The 19,195-nt window shown below is 45.0% G+C and overlaps 2 protein-coding genes across 6 annotated transcripts in view; one reads left to right on the top strand and one right to left on the bottom strand.

Moving 5' to 3' along the window:
• The window catches only part of CFAP418 (cilia and flagella associated protein 418), a 124,354-nt gene that overhangs the window by 77,285 nt on the left and 27,874 nt on the right, over window positions 1-19,195 (bottom strand). The window lies entirely within an intron of this gene.
• On the top strand, window positions 1,154-18,404 carry PLEKHF2 (pleckstrin homology and FYVE domain containing 2). Of its 4 annotated transcripts, none has more exons than XM_052703311.1 (2): window positions 1,154-1,282; window positions 15,074-18,404. In XM_052703311.1, exon 2 carries the CDS (start codon window positions 15,088-15,090, stop codon window positions 15,835-15,837), a length of 750 nt encoding a protein of 249 aa, XP_052559271.1. In that variant the 5' UTR covers window positions 1,154-1,282; window positions 15,074-15,087; the 3' UTR covers window positions 15,838-18,404. The 4 variants fall into 4 exon arrangements, with proteins under 4 accessions (XP_052559271.1, XP_052559272.1, XP_052559273.1 ...); XM_052703312.1 differs by lacking the exon at window positions 1,154-1,282 and adding an exon at window positions 1,522-1,628; XM_052703313.1 differs by lacking the exon at window positions 1,154-1,282 and adding an exon at window positions 2,104-2,130.

Raw genomic sequence — 19,195 nt, forward strand, 5'->3', positions numbered from 1 at the left:
CCTGTGTGACTTGCTGTAGGGAACCTGCTTTAGCAGGAGGTTGGACTAGATGAGCTCCAGAGGTCCCTTCCAACCCCTGTGATCCTGTGTGAAGTATTATCAGTTGGTGTCTCTTAGAGGAGTGCATTAACAGCAGCCTCTTTAACACTGAGGTCCACACCTCAAAAAAAAAACAAAAACCCTCTTAGAAGCTCAGTTCACGAGATAAATAGGAAATTGCTTTATTTTTATGTGTTTTTCCTCAGTCTCCACTAGCAGTCACTGCTGGGGACAGGGTGAAGTTAATGGGTGCCAAACAGGACTCCTTACGCTCCTAAGATCCAAGAATGGGCAAATCTGTTTGGGGCATTGTGTGACTTTTAAAAAATTATTATTTTCCCTTCTATTTTTTTGACTATATCAAAATGAACAAATTCCAAATGGCGGTGAGGAAGTAAATAGCAGTGAAAAGTCCCAGTTTTACAAATTCAGTTGAAATTAGGAAATTTCAATGGTTTGTTGCTACCACAGGAAAGCCCCACTTTCTAACCATTTTTTTTTTTTCCCTTTAGAAAATGGGGAAAAACTGTCATCCTGCCTTGTTGCCCAACAATTGGCTGCAGTGTGAAGTGGGGAAAGCGAAACCCACGGTGTTTCCTGTAAGTGAGACTTTCCTCAAGCAGACCCTTAGGCTGGTTTCCAAAGCACGGGCATTGCGCTGGAGCGATGTCACAGCAGGCCCTGAGTCTTTCCTCTACAGAGGGCCAGATTAATGCCCAAGTGTTGGAGTTGTGCTACTGCCTCTCTGTATTTATGAGTTCTGCGGCGTTTCTGGTACAGTTTGTACTATCAGGCCGGGGCGCGTTTCTCCAAGCTGACTGGCAGCTATTCAAACTCAAACAAGTCAGCGACTGCCTTCTGTGCGCTACAAAACGTTTACACAGAGATTGATTTAAAAAAAGAACATGACAGTCCTTTTCGTTCGCTTCAAGAAACCGGTGTTTGAAGCGACAGACAGCCGACTTTGGATGGCGTGCAAAGAATGGAAAGGCGTTTTCGAACAAATCCCCAAACCGAGGCGATGTTTTCCAGCACCGAGAATCCCCCTCCGCGCGCCGCCAGCGCCCCGCCGTCCCTCAGCGCTTCCCGCCCGCCTGGCTCCGCCCAAGATGGCGGCGGTCCCGCCCCGCGCGGGCGGTGTCCCGGAGCCCGGCCCCGGCGGGTGCATGACCGCGGCCGAGCGGGGAGAGCGCGGCGGGGTCGGGGCGGCTGCCGGAGTGCGGAGCGCCGGGCGAGTAGCGCGGTGAGCGCAGCGCGAAACGGGCGGCTTTCCGCTCGCGTTCAGGCCGCCGGAGCGGGACGGGGAGGCAGAGAAAGAAACTTTCCTGACGGAGCGCGTCCCCGTTGGGGCTCCGGCCGCTCCGCCGCGGCCATGTTGGGAGCCGGGGGCTGCGGGCGGGGAGCTGCCCCGCGGGAGGGGGCGCGGCGCGGAGTCGGGAGCTGCCGCTGCTCGCCGGGAGGCGCTGCGGGGGGAGCGGGCGGCTGTCGGGAAGCGAAGGGGCGGCGGCGGGCGCTCGTTTGTCCCGTCCGAGAACAGTTGGGCTTTAACGGGGCTAAAAAGCCCTGCCGCTGCCAGCCTCGGGCGTTACGTAAGTGCGTGGAACCCTCGATTGGGGTTCTCCGGTGTCGGCGGGTTCGAGGGGTGCGTGAGTTGGATCCCAAATTAAGAAATAATTAAACAAGCAGCAGCGGGAAGGAGGTGGAATTGCAGAGGCGCATCTGTCAGCGCGGCGGTTGGGTGTGCGTTTCCGAGGGGAGCGCCGCTGCGATGCGTGCTGCCCGACGGCGGGGCGCGGCTCCTCGCGCCTCCCGCTGAGCGCTGCCTGCCGCTCGTCCGAGGGCTTACGGGCGGCAAACGCGTGCGGCGCGGCGGGGAGCTGGCTGTGCAGCGGCGCTGTGTGCCGGCTGTCCCCGGGTGCCGCAGTTGTCAGCGAGCGGAGCGGCCCTCGAGACGGCCCAGGTTCTCTCGGCTGCGTCAGTACCGCCGTGCTCCGGGACGGGCTGTGCCGGCACAGGGCGGGCCTGATACCGAACCCCGAAGCCGGGGCGGATTTCAGAAGCGCGATTGCCGGTTCCTCTTTCGCTCCCTGAGTAAGGTTCCTCTTTCACTCCCGGCATAATTGAGCGCTCCAGCTTTCGGTTCGGAATGGTGTGTTTTGGTTTGGTTGAGGCTCTCTGAAAGAAGGAAAGCGTTTAAAGGCTTAATGCTGTCAGTGCGGAGACCCCAATGATGTTGACTAATCCAGTGAGGAATCCCTGCGTAGCTCAATACAAGCTCGTAGAAGGGCTGGTTTGGGATATAGAAAGCTTGGGTGGGACCTCAGGGATCATCGAATTCCAACCCTATCCATATGTCTATCAGCTCAAGTCATTAAATAATTCTTTTCCTGGTGTTTAGGGCTGTGCTTATGTTCAAAATGACATCCAGGCTGTGTGTCCAAAACACAGCGAAAGTGAAGCACTGTAAGCATGAGTCCCAAATTCTTCTGCATGTAAATAGCCCGTGTGGCTTCTGCAGCAGTTGAGTCTGTTCTGCAGAGAAAACCACACAGAGGAAATCCCTGAAACATGAAATGAAAACCGGAGTGTGGGAGCTCAGAGCTGGATTGGCTCCGTCTTACCCAGAAACTGAGCAGTGTCTTTTCACCAAGACACAAGTTTTCGTTAACTGCACTGATTATTTGTATATGAAGACCACTTATCAGGAGATGTCAAATCAGGAGACTCGGATGTTAACTGTGGGTGAGCTGCTTAGATTTTAGTAGACAAGGAAGTTGTTGGCTTGCTTTTAATTTCTGTATTAAGAAATTAAAGCTTGTTCTTACTGCCTAAGTGCTACAGGTATGCTTGTGACTTATTCCAGGCTCTCTTAATATTAATATTCAGGCTTACCTTTCCATTAGCTTTATGTGGCTTTTTAATGATGGACGGTGCTTGTTTACGTGTGTTACAGCTCACAGGGATTAATTCAGTAATTTGATGGAAATCTGCCGACCCGGGGATTGTGCTGAAAGCAAATAAACAAGTGTAAAAGCAGACTTTTGAAGTAGAATCACATATTTAAAACTTTGTGCAGCAAATACTCTGTGGCTCTGGGCAGCCTGGTCTGGTGATTGGCGATCCTGCACATAGCAGGAGGATTGAAACTAGATGATTGTTGTAGTCCTTTTCAACCCAGGCCATTCTATGATACTGTGAAATACAGGGTTTGTTGTTGTAGAATGACTTTGTGTTTATGATTTAGGGGGGACTCCTTACAGTTGAGAGGGGAATTAAAGCTGCTGTAGGTAGGTGTGGTAGAACATGCTTACACCTAAACCATTATTTTGGCGTTGTCATAAAGTATAAGCCCTGATGACAACTGTGTTAGCAAGTAGAGTCCTGCAAATTCCTACCCACGTCAGTAGTGCTGCTGCACTGAGTGGGTCCTTGTGCATGAAGAATTGTTGGATTGCTGGACAAAGATTCTCCTTCTACAGAAGGAAGTGTCATTGTGTGCAGGTGTTACTGAACAGAGCAGTATGTTTCATGATTTTTTTTTTTCAGCCTGATATTTTACATAGTCAAAAATGTACTAATATGTTTGTTTTGGCTCTCGATGTTACATAAATAAGTAGGAACGCTGCTACCATGGGTGTAATGATACTTTCTGCCTGCTTCTGTTGCAACCATGAATAATTTAAGGATTTTGAAATCTGTTTTCAAGTGTTGTTTTTATTTTTTTCCCTTCGCATTTTGATATTTTACAGTAATACAGTGTTCAGCATATTGCATATTCAACAGCATTTAGGCATCTTGTGTAAGGGGAAAAGAAAGACAAACAGTTGAATCTTGAGGGTTTCAAATGCAGTAATGCTTGCCCCAGTCCTATTCCTGCACATAAGATGACCCCAGGGAAGCAGTGAGCTGCAGTGTTGCCATGCGATGGGTCTTGGTGCTCAGCAGGGGCAGCGGGCTGCCAGTCCTCCAGCACTCCACATGCTTTCCACAGACCTCGAAAGTGCATCAAGTGCATTTGACAGGCTGTCAAAGGCTGGTGAGTGCGTTTCCCAAGAAGGTTGCGTAGTTCAGCTGTTATGATTACGGGATTCTTTCAGGAACTGACTCTTTATTTTTCTTTTCCTCTCTTTTTTTTTTTCCTCTGACCATCGCTTGGTTGTGAAAGAGCAATGCAACGCGTGGCTTATGTATTTTAAATATTGCTGGAGAAATGCAATTTAATTATTGCTAGAGGCAGAGGAGAGAGGTGTGCAGTTCCAGTCCTTGGGTGCCTTCAGGTGTCCTGAAGCAAGGTGTGACAGGATGTGTACTTGGCTCTGAGCACCACGCTGTGTTCCAGCTGCCCCTTGCTTCTGCCAAAATATTCTGGCTGTTCTGCTTTCCCCATTATAATATTGAAAAAGTACTGCATCTGACTGTGTTATGTACCAGCTGCAGGTCTCCTGATTGTAATTCTTCAGTACTGTGTAGTGTTTGGTATGTCTCCCACAGTAGAGATTTCTAAACTTACCTGGAGTTCAAGAGCAGCAAGAAGTCAGGGTGGCAGGAGGCTGTGCTGGTGCTTGGCCTGGGTCCTGCTTCCCTTTGTGGGAATGCCCACTATTACCAAGCTGTTTAAAGAAACCTCTTTATTTCCCAAATAAGGCATCTGAATTCTTAAAGGATGCATGCACGTGAAAATAATATTTTATATAATTAAAACAAACAACAAAATAGCGATGATGTGGTTATACTTCAGTACTTGTGAATCGTGGGGCTACAGGGAAAAATTTTGCTGTGCTTCAAAGCAGTGCTGGTTAAAAGCAAATTCTTTTGTTGTAGTTACCTGTTAGCAGCTAATGCCTCGTGCCTTGTTCTCACTCTCACTTTCTGTGAGATCTGTAATTCTTTCTGTGGCGTGGTCATGCTGAAATCAGTTATGTGTAGTTCGGCCCTTGCTGGACCACTGTTAAGACTGAGTAACTTATCTCATGATGGTGATGGAAGTAATGAGAATGCTGGCAGCTTGATATACTCATTGGCAATGCTGCAGGGAGCACGCTTGCAGACCCTGCTTATGTCAGAGGACCAAATTCTCTGTTCTGCTTCGTCTGAGGGGCAGCCTGCCTCCCTGGAACTGGTTTCTGGCCTGAAGCGTATAGTAACTTTTTTTCCTTAAGTAAGCACTTTTGTATAGTGTATAACATTGACATGTGACGTGTGAAAGTGTCTCCACACGTGCCTCCAAACGCAGTAATTGATGCTTACCTCTAAACCAATGTGATTTTGAAGAGAAGCTTGTGAAGTGGGTTTGGCAACGCTTCATGCCAAACTGCTGTAACTGGGTGATGGGTTACGTTCTGTACTAATGATGCTGCGCCTCTTTCCCCACACCTTTCCAGAATACTCACTTAAATTACTTATCTCCCCATTTGAAAGACATGTTGTGAATTCCTGTCTCTGAGCTGTGTTGGTACAACATCAGCTTATGCCACAGTTGTTCAGGTGTTTTCTGTTGACTTTTGTCACGGATCTCATCCCATGCTCATCTGAGCACAGCAGCACCTGTGCACGGCGTGTTACGTGCTGACCATGTAAAAGTAAAACATATCTGGCTGTCTGTGCTGTTGCTTCAGGGAGCTTGAGCTTTTGGGGCTCCAAATCTGGGTAAATGAGTTTTGAAATGGTATCCTGGTGTGTTCCAGAGCACCAAGGATCCTGAGCAAGGGAAAACAGGGAGGGCTGGGGCTTGGGGAGCTGCTCCCCTTCCTGCTCCAAGCGAGGCGTCTGTCCTGCCAGGAGACAAAAGCACTATCAGTTACTAAAGTTTGGTACAAATAGCAGTCTGACAGAGGCAATAAACAGCTGATTTCATTATGTGCAGGATCTCTTACAGGTACTTCATTCCTAGGCTTCTACACCTTCTCCCAGCATGATGGTATGTAGTTCTGTGAGCTGAGTGTACCTGTGCTGCTGAGGCAGGCCCTGTGCCCTGCTCCTTGCACATATCCTGCACAGTCCCCGTCTGCCTGGGCCTCACTGCTTTCCCCAGTCAGGCTTTGTGTCCCCTTACTAGGAACCTTGCTTGGTTTCACAGAGAAGCAGTGCTGAAGCTCTGTTTTTTGAGACCAAAGTATGCTGATAAACAGCTCCTGGGAGTAGTGTGGGGCAAGCTGTTGTGACTTACAGGGACAAAGCAGTGGGAACAGTTTTGGGAGTCAGCACTCCTGAGTTCTGCATATTTTTTTTTTTAATGGGTTGAAGCCTGCTTCCCTTTGCCTCTTCTTTTTCCTCCGGTCTCCCTTACGATTAGTTTGCATTATGACTCATTTGGCACGTCTGTCAGTTTACAAGGAGGTTAAATCAGTGTTTCTTCCCTGCTGAAGTTGATTGTATTAAACTCGGTGTGCAGAATCCACACGAGCCATTCTGTGAAAATGGGAGCTGGCAGAGCAGCTGGGGCAGCGAAAAAGCATCTCTCTGCTCTCACTGTGCTGGCCTGCATGCTGCTGGGCTAAGCAGGTGGGGGGAGTCTCCTGCTAAAGATAGCTTCTGTATCCAGACCCACTTGGGAGTGGGCTGGGGAATGTAAGGTCACATAGTTTGAAAGATCCTCCTAGAAACAGTCTCCGTAGTGGAAATGTAATAGGCCTTTCTAGGCATTTTTATCTGGCTTGGATAATGGCTCTGGGAGATGTTAAGGGTAATGGGCTTGTCTTGCAGGTTTGACAATAAAGCTTTTGTTTTTCTTCATTTAAAAACATTTACATTCCTTGAGCTATTCTTACCCAACCAGTGAGTGAAAAGGAAATGACAGTCTTTCCTTCTAAGTTAGGGTATTCTAAAATTCCCTACAGTGTACTCAAAGAATTCTTAAGCTGCAAGATGTTAGGTCGTTAAAACAGGATCTGCAATGGCCTGCGCCCTGAAGTGAGACTTTCAGAGAGCCATCTGTGGGAGAGTTTGACTTTCTGTCCTGCTACCTGCACCTCTCTGAAGGTCAGAAGAAATTCTGGGTAACAATTGTGCTGGGGAACTGCAGAGGATTCCATTGCCTCACTTCTGCTGTTTTGTCCACCTTGAATCTATTGCTTCATATTTATCTGCAGCGTCATGATCACAGAATGGTCAGGGTTGGAAGGGACCTCAGGGATCGTGAATCTCCAACCCCCCACCACAGGCCTCCACATTTAATACTAGACCAGGCTGCCCAGGGCCCCATCAACCTGGCCTTGAACACCTCCACTTGATGATGTCTCCTTTTGTCATTCCTGTTACTAACATCCTTTGGATGTCAGCAGTTATCCTCTCCATCCTTACCAGCTGGTTACAGTACCAATAGCAAGGCAGTTTGTGAAGCGCTTTAAGGAATATTTTGCAAGCAAAGTAACTGGAGAACTGCTTGTTAGGAGGCTGCACTGCTTTACAAGTAGAGTTGTCCTGTCTCATCTTTCATCCAGCCCTTGTTGTCTGTTCGTGGCTCACGACAGGCAGTGCTGGTTTGTGCACGAGCGCCTGGCTTCTGCTTGCAGCTCTCAGAGCTGAGCGCACAGCACGCCTCATTTTGCCAGCAAAGATGACGTGGTGAAGCATTTGGGGCAAGTGATGGCATCGTCCCTTTTTGTATGTGTTGATGGAGCCTGTGTAGGAGGTGGAATTGGTGAGATTGAAGACTTGTGCTGATTTATCTCCTAACCTGCTTCAGAAATGTGGACTATCTGCTGTGCTTGTGTTTAGTTCAGCAGTTTTCCCCAATGGAAATATTTTCAAAGCATTAGAGATCGCACATGAAAAATTCACGCTGTTTTGTTTGGCAATAATGGGGAAGGTCAAGTGTTGCACTTAAGAACACTGCTTGTAATGCTGATAGAGATTAAAGTACTGTTGCACTGATGTGTGCCTTCATAGCTGAGTTCCTCCACAAAAAGGCAGAGAATTACTGTGTCAGAGCCTTAAATCATAGGGTTGTATGAGGGTTTTGGGTAACTTAATCCTTTGTATTCATGTTTATTCCCCAGTAAGTCAAATTAGCGTGTCCTCCTTGCATAGACAAGGAGGAAGGCTGAAAGCATGTGACCTGAAAAGACGGAGTATAACCATTACTTGAAGCCTATTACTAAAAAGCATATGTAACAGGAATGTATGCTAAGTGGCTGCACTGATGGGCCGTCCTCTGGGAGGGGTGAGCTCTTCCTCTGATCCCAGAGAGGAGTTCCCTTACAGATCAGTCACTTAATGCCGATTAGGTATCTGCTTTGCAGATGGTCCTTGTCTGCCTTTACAGTTTACTTGCTTCGAGTTTGTACAGGACTTATGGAGCTTCTGTACCTTTCATGGGTATTCAGCTTGTGTAACTAATTGTAATAAAGCAGGATGGAGTTCTGCTTGAAATTGGTTTTTCAGAAGCTTTCAGGTGTGGGATCAGACTTGATGAAACTTTAAATTGTTTGATTCTCGTTTGTATTGAAAGGCTCCAGAAAGAAGAATCTTTCATTATAATCTTTCATTGTAAAATATGTTCTCCACAGGCAAGAAGGAAAGTAGGTTAGTTCTGAACATACAGGAATGTAAGTTCTGATGCTGCCTGTATGCACAAATGCAGGTGCAAGAAAAAGGGCTGTTTATGACACCTGGGCAATCCAGTGACATATTATGTGCTTTCACTTAGATCTGCTGTTTGTACCTCCTTTCTTCATTCTGTTCCTTCAGCATTCTTCTGGTTTTGTTTTTTTTTTTTTTCCAGTTCTCATTTGCTTCACAGGTTGCAGTCAGGTTTGTGCTGGTCCCGTTTCACCCGTTCAGGCGGTGTGACCAGGTACTGTGGTTACTGACATTTATTTATTGGACTTGTGTTATTGAATCTGACTTGGAAACATCCAAGCTCCATTGCTGCTTTAGGACAAGATGGACCCTTTGTGCTGTTGATTTTGAGCCTTTATATGCTTTCCAGCACCTCAGATACACTTTTTTTTTTTTTTTTAACCTGAATTGTAAATGCATGTGGTAATGAATGAGCTGCCTGCTTCCTGATACTGTGACTCTGAAAAATCCAGCTTGCCTGGTCTATGTAAATATAACGTGTTAAACATAATTGTTAGCAACTTAATTGCTCATTGTGATGAAGATGATGGATGAACAGGCAATTAAGGCAAGGCTGGTAGCACTTTCCTCCCTTCAAGGAATGCTGAAGCACAATAATGTTAAAAATCAGGTGCTTATTAATTGACGCTCAATGACGGGGCTGTGCACTGGATGAGGCTGGTTCTTGCCCAGTCAGAAAGTAATAGAGCTGTGCTGGTGCTGTTGCTTTGCTGAAGGAGTCAAAGAGTTGGGGTTGTGTCCTTCTCATACATGCCTTCTGTGCCTGTCTGGCAGGGAGCCCTGCTCATGGAAGTGCAGCACACTGTGCGGGGTAAGGAAGCGAGGCTGTGCTGAGCTGCATGCAGCCTGCGTCACTGAGACATAGGATAAGCATTCTTCTCTTTTAAGCAACTTCTCTAGAGGTATTCTGTTTGGAAAGACTAGTTTAATCATCAGGATGCTGCAGCAAAAAGAAACACTTGTGTGCCAAGTGACTGGTTTCATATGCAGTCACTTCAAGGATATTATCAGTCTGGTGGCCAGGGGTGCCATGTGTTTGCTGAAGTTTCCGACTTCCTGAATGTGTGTTTTGTTGTGGATAAGTGAAATTTCTTGTGAGTAAAAGTAAAAATACCTTATGTCAGACAGTTCTACATAGGGTAATGGAGTGGGGACTTCGTGTCATGAAATAATGTATCATCTTTAAATTGTCTACTATCCTACAGGGAAGAAAGCCTTTGCCCAGCATCCCTATCTTGAAATGGGTTTCCTGAGAGCAAATGTCAGAAGGAGGGGGAACAGAGAGTATTGCAGCATCCTGAGAATTGCTATTTCTTTGTTTGGAAAGACTTACTTGTGGTGCAGCTGTACGTAGCTAATCTTTCTCAGATGATGATCTGTTTATTTCTGTGCTGTTTCGACTAGCAACTAGCACCACGCTGCACCTTGTATGCAGAAATGGGGGCTGATGTGATGGGCTGGTTTGAGAGGTCCTCTCAGACAAACAGCCCTTCTTGCAGAGGGGCTTGGGAACAACTGTTTATGAAGATGGATAGTGGTAGGACAAGGGGGAATGTTTTTAAACTGAGATGGGGGAGGTTTAGGTTAGATATTAGGGGGAAGTTTTTCAGACAGAGGGTGGTGACACACTGGAATAGGTTGCCCAAGGAGGTTGTGGATGCCCCATCCCTGGAGGCATTCAAGGCCAGGCTGGATGTGGCTCTGGGCAGCCTGGTCTGCTGGTTGGTGACCCTGCACATAGCAGGGGGTTGAAACTGGATGATCTTTGTGGTCCTTTTCAACCCAGGCCATTCTATGATTCTATGATTCTGGGAGTGTGGATGCCAGAAGTGGGAAATGAGACAAACGTGATAGAAGTCCTAACAGCTGTGCTTGAGAGTTTTGATTTCATAGCATCCACAAACTGATACTATGTGTAAAACAATTCTGATCTCCTTAAGTGCATTTGTCTAGTCTGCCATTTTGAAACCTGTAGTTCTTTCTTATTCCCTGTTTGCTTTGGGGAATATTTCCAGCAGTTTGCCATCACTTGGGGATTGTTTTGTTTGATCGGATCTTGAAATTTAGCTTCTGAAGAGCAGTAATCCAGTATCTGCTTCTCATAATGACCAGCAGAGGAAACCTCAGGAGAAAGTGTAGGAGGTGTTGCCACCCAGCCCCAGTGGGTAATCTGTAATCTTTTGCAGGCACATATCTGAATATGCGTTAAGAGAAGACAGTAATTGCAAAAGGCTGGTAAAGGATAATTTTTGCATAGGTTTGAACTGTGACTTCTTGCAGTCAAAAGCTCCATTGTTTTACTTACCAGGAGAATAGAAAGTCTGTGGTGCCTTCTGGTTTCACATCTCTTAGGTTTGTGTTCCTGTGGGAAGAAGAGGGGGCAATGCTTCTAATGTCAGATAGCTTCTCCTTTTTCTATTGCTAGTCTAATATTTTCTGACTTTGGTTATTTCTAATAGTTATTCTCCTTCAGGATTTTTGTCTACTTCTCAACTGACTTTGTTTCTCAAAAAATGCTGGTCAGAGTAAATGAGCATCGCATGGGAGTTCAGAAAGATTTAAAAGCTTGTATTTAAAGACATTGTGAGAAAAACATCAGATTGCTTATTTCACTAGTTCTGTTACTGTGAAAAAGCAGATGTTTTGCCTTGAAAGAAGGTGGAGGGATTCATCTGCAGCCTGTGGCTTTTATGACCTTAGCTGAGACTGCTGAGCAAGGATTTGTTGGGTATTACAGACATAAGCTTCAATGTGGAAGAGGTGCTATTCCTGTTTTTATCTTTTTGTCTGTCTTGATGGTCCTTAACTTGTCCAAAATTCTTGCATGGAGTCCCGTGAGCGGTTGCATTAACAACCAGCTGAAAGAACAGCCTTGCCCAAGTTCTGGAGTCATGTGCCTCAGTTTCAGCTACAGGGATGATTAAACACTCCCTGTTAGAGCTGTTTTCTCTTAGGTCGCCCTAGAGAAATTTAATTAAAACCGTTAGCCTCTTCTCCCCCCTTTTTCTCCTGGTAGAGACTTGTATTTTGAAAGCTCACGCAGTGACCTTGGGCCGAGTTCGCTCTTTGCTGGCAGCAGGAGCAGGAGTGCAGCTTGAGGGTTGCTGTCATCTCACACCAAGAGCTTGCTGCGCTGACACGTATGGTTATGGGTAGTTTTTAGTTTCGTTTTATTTTTTTTATGCCCTGTGAACTAGCAGAATCACTCAGCTTGTTGCGATTTACAAATTGGTGATAGGCTTAGGAGCAGTGCGTGCTGGTAGGGTTAGCAGAGAAGCACATTGCTCGCTCAGCGTCCCTCTGCTCTGCTGCTCAGTTTCCTTCCCCTCCTTGCAGAATATGAGGGGTTGCTGAGTGATGCTGTGAGTGACCCCTTGCTGTGGCAGCCCAACCCTTCATTGGGATGTGGCACCAAGTTGCTCAGGAGGGCTGTGTGCTGCCTGTGTGTTATGAGATAGCAGTGGTTGCTGTTAGCCCTCACTGCTAGCCTTGCTCTTTGAATTTGATTTTTTTGAGCCTAGGACAGCAGCAAACAAATCGGGAAGCCTTGTGTAATCTCATCTGCATTCCCTCCTTAGTGCTTTCTCCTTGGTAGAGGGAGAGCTGGGGGCTGAGGGCTTGATAGAGGGAGCTGGGGCTTCCAGCAGCATTTCTTCCAGTCGTGCTGTAGTAGAGGGGAAGCTGGTTGCTCTCCTAAAACCTCATTTAAGCTTCTTCCCCAGTGCAGGCGGTGGTAGGTGGCTGTAGAGATTTAAAAAGTGATAACAGCACGTCTAGATGTTAATGCTGAAAAAAGCAGGTAAATGTAGGTTGTGTGCACACCCATGTGTGCTTGTGTTTGCTTTGGGACTTGGAGTGCTTCAAAGAACTGAGGTTCTGTTGGAAGGTGTATTTGGGGTATGCCTGAATAATAATGTCATTAAAAAAAGAAACACAATAGAATGAGTCATGTTGATGTAACTTGAATCTGTTGCTATTCTCTGGGCGGGGGAAGGAAAATCTCCCAGTGTTTACTGTAATATTCGTGTTTGCTCATGGGTTGAAGCCAGCCTGCTTTCTGTGCCCAGCCCTGGCAGAGCATCTCCTCACCATAAATGAGCATCACCGCATGAGGAGGGTGGGGCTCTATCTTTTAAGTTTGGTGCTGTGTGGTGTAGGTATTCAGTAGTGCCATTCTTGGGCATCTCTCTTTAAGAGAGTGATGGGCAAAACTTAGCGGACCTTGGCAAGAATAGGAACAGGAAAAACCAGTTTGGAACATCTGGCCGGGGAAAAGGGATGAATATCAATGGGGGTTGCTTGTTTTAGTTTCTTGGTTTTTCTCCTTCCACTTGGAATCCATGTCTTCTCTTCAGAGATAAGCAACAAGCATTTCAAGCACTCGGGAACTTAGTGAAGATAGTGGTGGTTATTCTGGTTGCAGGCCAGAAACAAATGTATCATTTGCTGCAAAGCTGACTTAAGCGTTCTGCTGGGGAAATACTTTTATCTGATCAAATAGGAAGGCAATAGGCAAGGCAGGAGAGGAGGACAGGCTTTTTTTTTTTTGCTTTTTTTTTTTCTCCCCCTCCCCCCCCTTCTTTTTTCTTTCATTCAGTTTTTAGGTTTGATACCTGCTGGAAGTAGTCTGGGTGCACTTACCTGTGTGCGTTGATGCAGCACAGTTGCATTTCTTGATTCATTTCATTCTTTTATCAACCTGTTTGTGATTTATTCTGACTGACTGCGGATCAAAATGACTTCATTTTGGGGAGCTTTGTACTTCCACTATCAGGCTGTGAACCTGATTATTGCTGTATTGAAATAGCTTAACTCGTGTCATGAGGCATGTAATGAGAATTCAGAAGAAATGCTGGACAGTACCTCTGAGAAACTATTCTTCTGTCTTCAGTGTGAGGCGTAGGTACGAGATCATATAGAATCATAGAATGGCAAGGTTGGAAAGGACCTACAAAGATCACCTAGTCTAGCCATCCTCCTATCACCATTATTACCACTAAGCTACTAAAGCTTCTCATAGCTCCTCATCCAGACACCTCTTGAACAAATACAATGAACATAGTTGAATATGTTGTACACAGTTTTAAAATGGTTGACTTAGTTATAGTTGAGTAAGTCTGTTTGTTGAAACTGTTTTAGTATGTTCATTGGAAGTGTTTTTCATAGCCCTAGTACAGCTTTTAAAGCAGTTACTTAGAGGTAACTTTTTAGTCACATTTAACTGTGGGTTCATGTAATCTGAGTAAATGCAGCATACTTGTCTAGGTGAGGCCTGGTGAGAGATGTGTCTGCAAATGAATTTCTGTACAGGAGTTCTGTTGCTGTTCTGTAGGGAAGTTATCTGAGTTTGTAGGAAGCAGATTGGTGTGCTCAGTGTTTATGCTGGTCTGAGCAGCAGTGAGGCCTTGCTCCAGCCCTGTTTCATTTAAAGGATGATCCCATACTGGAAGCAGGCAGTGTAAATCTGGAAGAACAGAGAGGTGAATATAGAGGTCCCTGCAATGGATTTGTGCTGGGAAACACAGGTTATAGATACTGGGGTGTTTCCTACTGGTCTTTCCTTCAAGCCTGTGTGTAAAGACATGAATCCTGCTAAAAGGGTGTCCTGAGCATCACCCCTGTGGTAGCTAAATCACATGGCAAGAGAGCGGTCTTCTGCCTGTCTGGGGAAAGGTGTGGAGTTAGTGCTTGTCCCTGCCAGCTCTCCTACAGCTCCATGGAGTGCACAGCTGGGTTTGTGGCATACTCACAAAGATCTTGGTAGGAGCATGTCTGAAACTGCCTGGCAAAGTTTGCTTTTTTGACCTCTGCATGGGAAGCTCTGACTTAAAGGCAGGTGAATCTCTGCAGGAACTTATTTTCAGCTAACCTTCGGGTGCTTTAGTGTCTTGCCCTTTCATGAGAAGAACTTATTTGCTGTTAGGAGAAGAACAAAGGGATGATTTAATCCATAACTGGAGCATATTATTCTGTAGTTATTTTATCAGCATTTCCTGACATGCAAAGCCTTTCTGTCTGAACTTTTAGCCAGTGCAGATCATTCACTGTTTCTCAGGAGCAGTGGGGAATTGTGTGACCTTTCCTCTGTGGCGGGGTGCCTGTGTGCATTATGTAATTGGGATGGATGTAGATGTGTGCAAGATGTATGTAATAACATTACTAGAGGGGAAGCCTCCTAGTCTGTTGCCTGAAGCTCTCAGAAACAGCACTGTAGGTGCTGTGTGTATGATAAAGATAGCAGCTGTCAGCTGAATGGAACATTTATGCTTCTAAAAAAGACTAATCAGTTGCTAAAAATTCTCAGGAGTTAACACTTATTGAAATCTAGTCCAAGTTGGCACTTCTGAGCCACCAGGTTCTGTTGGATATTTTCAGAAATGGTGCCTTCCTTCTGGAAGTCTGCTGTTGAATCAGTTCTGTTCTAATTACAAACTTGTTTTTTTCCTACTTTTAGGATACTTGTGAAAGATGGTGGATCGCTTGGCAAACAGCGAGGCAAATACCAGAAGAATAAGTATAGTGGAAAACTGCTTTGGAGCAGCTGGTCAGCCTTTGACTATCCCTGGTCGCGTTCTCATCGGAGAGGGAGTACTAACGAAGCTGTGTAGGAAGAAGCCCAAAGCGAGGCAGTTCTTCCTGTTCAATGACATTCTTGTTTATGGTAATATTGTCATCCAGAAGAAGAAATACAATAAACAGCACATAATCCCCCTGGAAAATGTCACCATCGATTCCATCCAGGATGAGGGAGACTTGCGGAATGGGTGGCTCATCAAGACGCCTACTAAGTCTTTTGCAGTTTATGCTGCCACTGCTACAGAGAAGTCTGAATGGATGAACCATATAAATAAGTGCGTTTCTGATTTGCTTTCCAAGAGTGGGAAGACTCCTAGCAATGAGCATGCGGCTGTCTGGGTGCCAGACTCAGAAGCCACTGTCTGCATGCGCTGTCAGAAAGCAAAATTTACCCCCGTCAACCGTCGTCACCACTGTCGCAAGTGCGGCTTTGTTGTCTGTGGGCCTTGCTCTGAGAAGAGGTTCCTTCTCCCCAGCCAGTCTTCCAAGCCCGTGAGGATTTGCGACTTCTGCTATGATCTTCTTTCTACTGGGGAGATGACTGCTTGTCAGTCCACAAGATCAGACTCCTACAGCCAGTCGCCTAAGTCTTCTTTAAATGATGCATCTGATGATGATGATGATGAAGACAGTAGTGATTAAAGACCAAACGTTTGTGTTTCAGACCGTATGGAGCTGCTTTTGGGGAAGCTTGTAGCAAGATTCCCTGAAAAAATCCTGTTCTAGCCATAAAATATGCCTGAATATCTTCAATTGCGATGTGCCTCGATCTATGAGTTCTCTAGACAATAGATTTTTCACTCCTCTGCAGGGATAGACTGTTGTAAATGTTATCAGATTGTTTTCCAGTTTCTTATACTTGAGTTATGTCTAGGTTAGACTTCTGTGGAAGATTGGAAAATAGAAAGTACTTTCTTAATTTCACAACCCACGCTTCCTAATGTTTCATATCAATATGTTATGTGGGGTTGGTTTTCTTTTTTTTTGGTATGGAGAGGGAAACTGTAAGCATGCTCAGAACAGTGATGTTTTGGTTAATCCTGCAAACCATCTGTTCTTTCTAAACATGGTATGTGATGAGTTGAAATGTGACATGATTACAAACCTCAGTGTCACAGAACTTGGGAACTTTCTTGTTTTTCTCTTATTTATGACCTCCTATGCCAAGCAGTGCCTTGTAACACTTGTGCTGATTCAGGAAGAAACAATCCTATTTGGTGTTGTCTGTATTCACCTGATGCTGGTGTCTGAGAGATTGTTGGTGCTATAGAGAATAACTGCTGTGTTCAAAGCAGAGCTCTCAGCTGCACGCCCACAGGCTGAGGGGAACTGGACCCCACGCCCTCACTGCTCAGGCAGCCCCAAAGCTGCCCAACCCTGTGGGCTTTGATGGGGTTCTGTCCATAGGAGCTGTGCTGTGGGCTGGGACTTGGGGATGGGAAGCTGAGAGTGACTTTTCACAGGGACATCCACACTCTTTCTTCTCAGAGCAGGTTAGAAGTTTAAAATCTGGCAAATGCATACTGAGATTTTAGTGGGGTGATATAGCATTTTGCTGTGATAACTTATATTTTTGGAGTTATTTCCCAAATGCGACACTAACTTGTTTCTTAAAACATTGATGAGAGGGTTTTTTTTTTCCCACTTTCTTCCCAAATCTTACTGGCTTTGTATAAGAATAACATCAAATCTTGAACAAGCAGCCTGCAAATCTGCATATGAAATTGGCTTTCCTTTGTACACAGCTGACCTCAGGATACATGTGAGATGCAAGTTGTTTCCTTCTAAATGTGTACCCAAGGACCAAGAAAGATGTATTTAAGAACTATAATAGTGCAGAAAATGTCTCTACCATAGTATTCATTTTTATTCTTAATTATAAATGTCATGTTCCTATGTATATGTAAAGGTTAGACTTGTAAAAACATGTTAGCCCCTCTCCCCCAAATTCTATGTTTTTATATTTTTATAAAGGTAATGTCAATTTTGAAGGGGAAAAATATCTTTGAAATAGATGTATGAATATAATAGCAACTGACTTTATACAAAAAAAAAGGTTAAACTTTTGTGTATCTTTAAGTGACAGTTTCTGCACTGTTTGCCTTGGCTGGCAATAATTGGGTTAAATATTTATTGAATAAACAATCAATGCTGCATATTGCACTAGTCTCCCATTTTTGTACACTGTATGTCAGTCAGTTAAAAACAAATTAGCAAAGCTCTTCAAAGCCATCTCACTCAGTGAGATTCCTGGTAGCTAACGATGCGCTCTGCATCTTCAGGGAGGCACTCTGCGTTAATTGTCTGCAGTACTTCAGGTGAAAGTAAAGGGATGGTTTTAGCTTGGGCAGTTGCTGAAAATAACTCTTTAAAAGCACTGAAGAGCATTTGATCTGCTTTGCAGTAAACACAAAAAGGAGAAAACACGTTGATAGATGCTGGGGACCAGAAAGGTTATGTAAGATTGCCAGAAAAGCAATGTACAGTTGTATGTATTTAAAGACTGAAATAAATAATTACACATGTTCACTCCTTGAAAGGCAGGGGAATGGGAAAATGGGCTATTCTGAGAAGACACTTTGTGATTACTTTCTGTATCTGTCTTAATCGGAATGTTAAAAAGTTTCAGGAACAGAGACTTGTTTGCTTCAGTTTCTGTACGGATTCAGAATGCAAACTTCCCTTGTACGTATGTTCTAATGACTAACAGAAATGCTCTTCCTGATACGATTGTTTTCCTTTTCTACACTATCAGACCTTGTTGAAGGTTCAATCTTTCTGTGTATTTTTTTTTTGTGTGTGTGTTCTTATATGTTGTGCTTACTTTCCAGCGCTTTGTGGGGAAAAGGAGTTGGGTCACATCCTATATTCTGCAAAATGTTCTTGTGTCTACTTCAAGTACCTTTTCTCTGTGAATGAAACTTGCACTGATCCCTGAAGCTGTAACCAAACCAATGCTTTTTTTGGGGGGAGGTTTTTTTTCATTTTTCATTTGAGATTTGTGTATGTGGTCCAAACTTTTTGAGGAAGTATTAAAAAAGCAATGTTCTGTGGTAATAGCCATAACCATCAGTTTGCTTAAAACTTCACCAAACGGACTTGCCATCAACTCCTCTTGTTACGTACAAACTCCGGAAAGGGCTTGTTTTGTTCTTTGTAATCTTGTTCTGTCAGATTGTTTTATTTACAAATATATGGTGTAGCTTCAAGCCTACGTGGTCACTTTTCTTTAACTGTGGGCCTTGGAAGGTGACAGGAAAAAACAACTGCCCCCAGACGAACAGCAGGTGTGTTCGTTTTCAAGACCATTTAATAAAACTGGGGATAAATGTGCATGGGGGGTGAGATGAACAATTACTCTTGGAATGAATACAGTTATGGATTTAGAAGCAACTTCAGCAGTTGCCTGCAGCATCTCTTTGGCAACGCTCTGCATTCAGCATCTGCTCTGTAGAGGCAGCCACACTGAAGGAACAAATCCTGCTCTGCTTCTGTGAGTTCAGATTTTGCATGCTCTGCACCTTGCCCAGGAGCCTGTACTTCATTTGTTGGAGATGCTAAAAGATAGATGCGGGGGATTGAAACTAGTTGATCTTTGAGGTCCTTTTCAACCTAGGCCATTCTATGATGCTGTGACAGGGAGGTGGCTTCTGTAGGTTTTTAATTGAAGCCCACAACTTCAGCTTGTGCTCTTAATCAGTGCTGTTATCTCGAGGTAAGCGAGACTGTTTTGCATCTGATGCATGTGAATTTCCTGCATCTAGTGAGTAACCTGCAAGGACTGAGCACTGCTGCTCTGCTTAAAAGAAAGTTTTAAAAACCAAACCAAAGCAGGTGGGTGGATTTAGTGAAAGCTGAGAGGGGCTTTTAGTGTCCCTCGTCTAATAGGCAGATTATGAAGATGACGTGCAGAAACATTCTGCTTATCAGGGGGCTTTCCCCTGGGAATAGGCTTGAGTTAATCTCCCGGTGCAAATGAAATAGGGGTTATCGTTGTTAC

Source organism: Tympanuchus pallidicinctus, unplaced genomic scaffold (genome assembly GCF_026119805.1).
Source record: "Tympanuchus pallidicinctus isolate F22 unplaced genomic scaffold, pur_lepc_1.0 scaffold5, whole genome shotgun sequence".
In the NCBI taxonomy this organism is placed as follows: domain Eukaryota; kingdom Metazoa; phylum Chordata; class Aves; order Galliformes; family Phasianidae; genus Tympanuchus; species Tympanuchus pallidicinctus.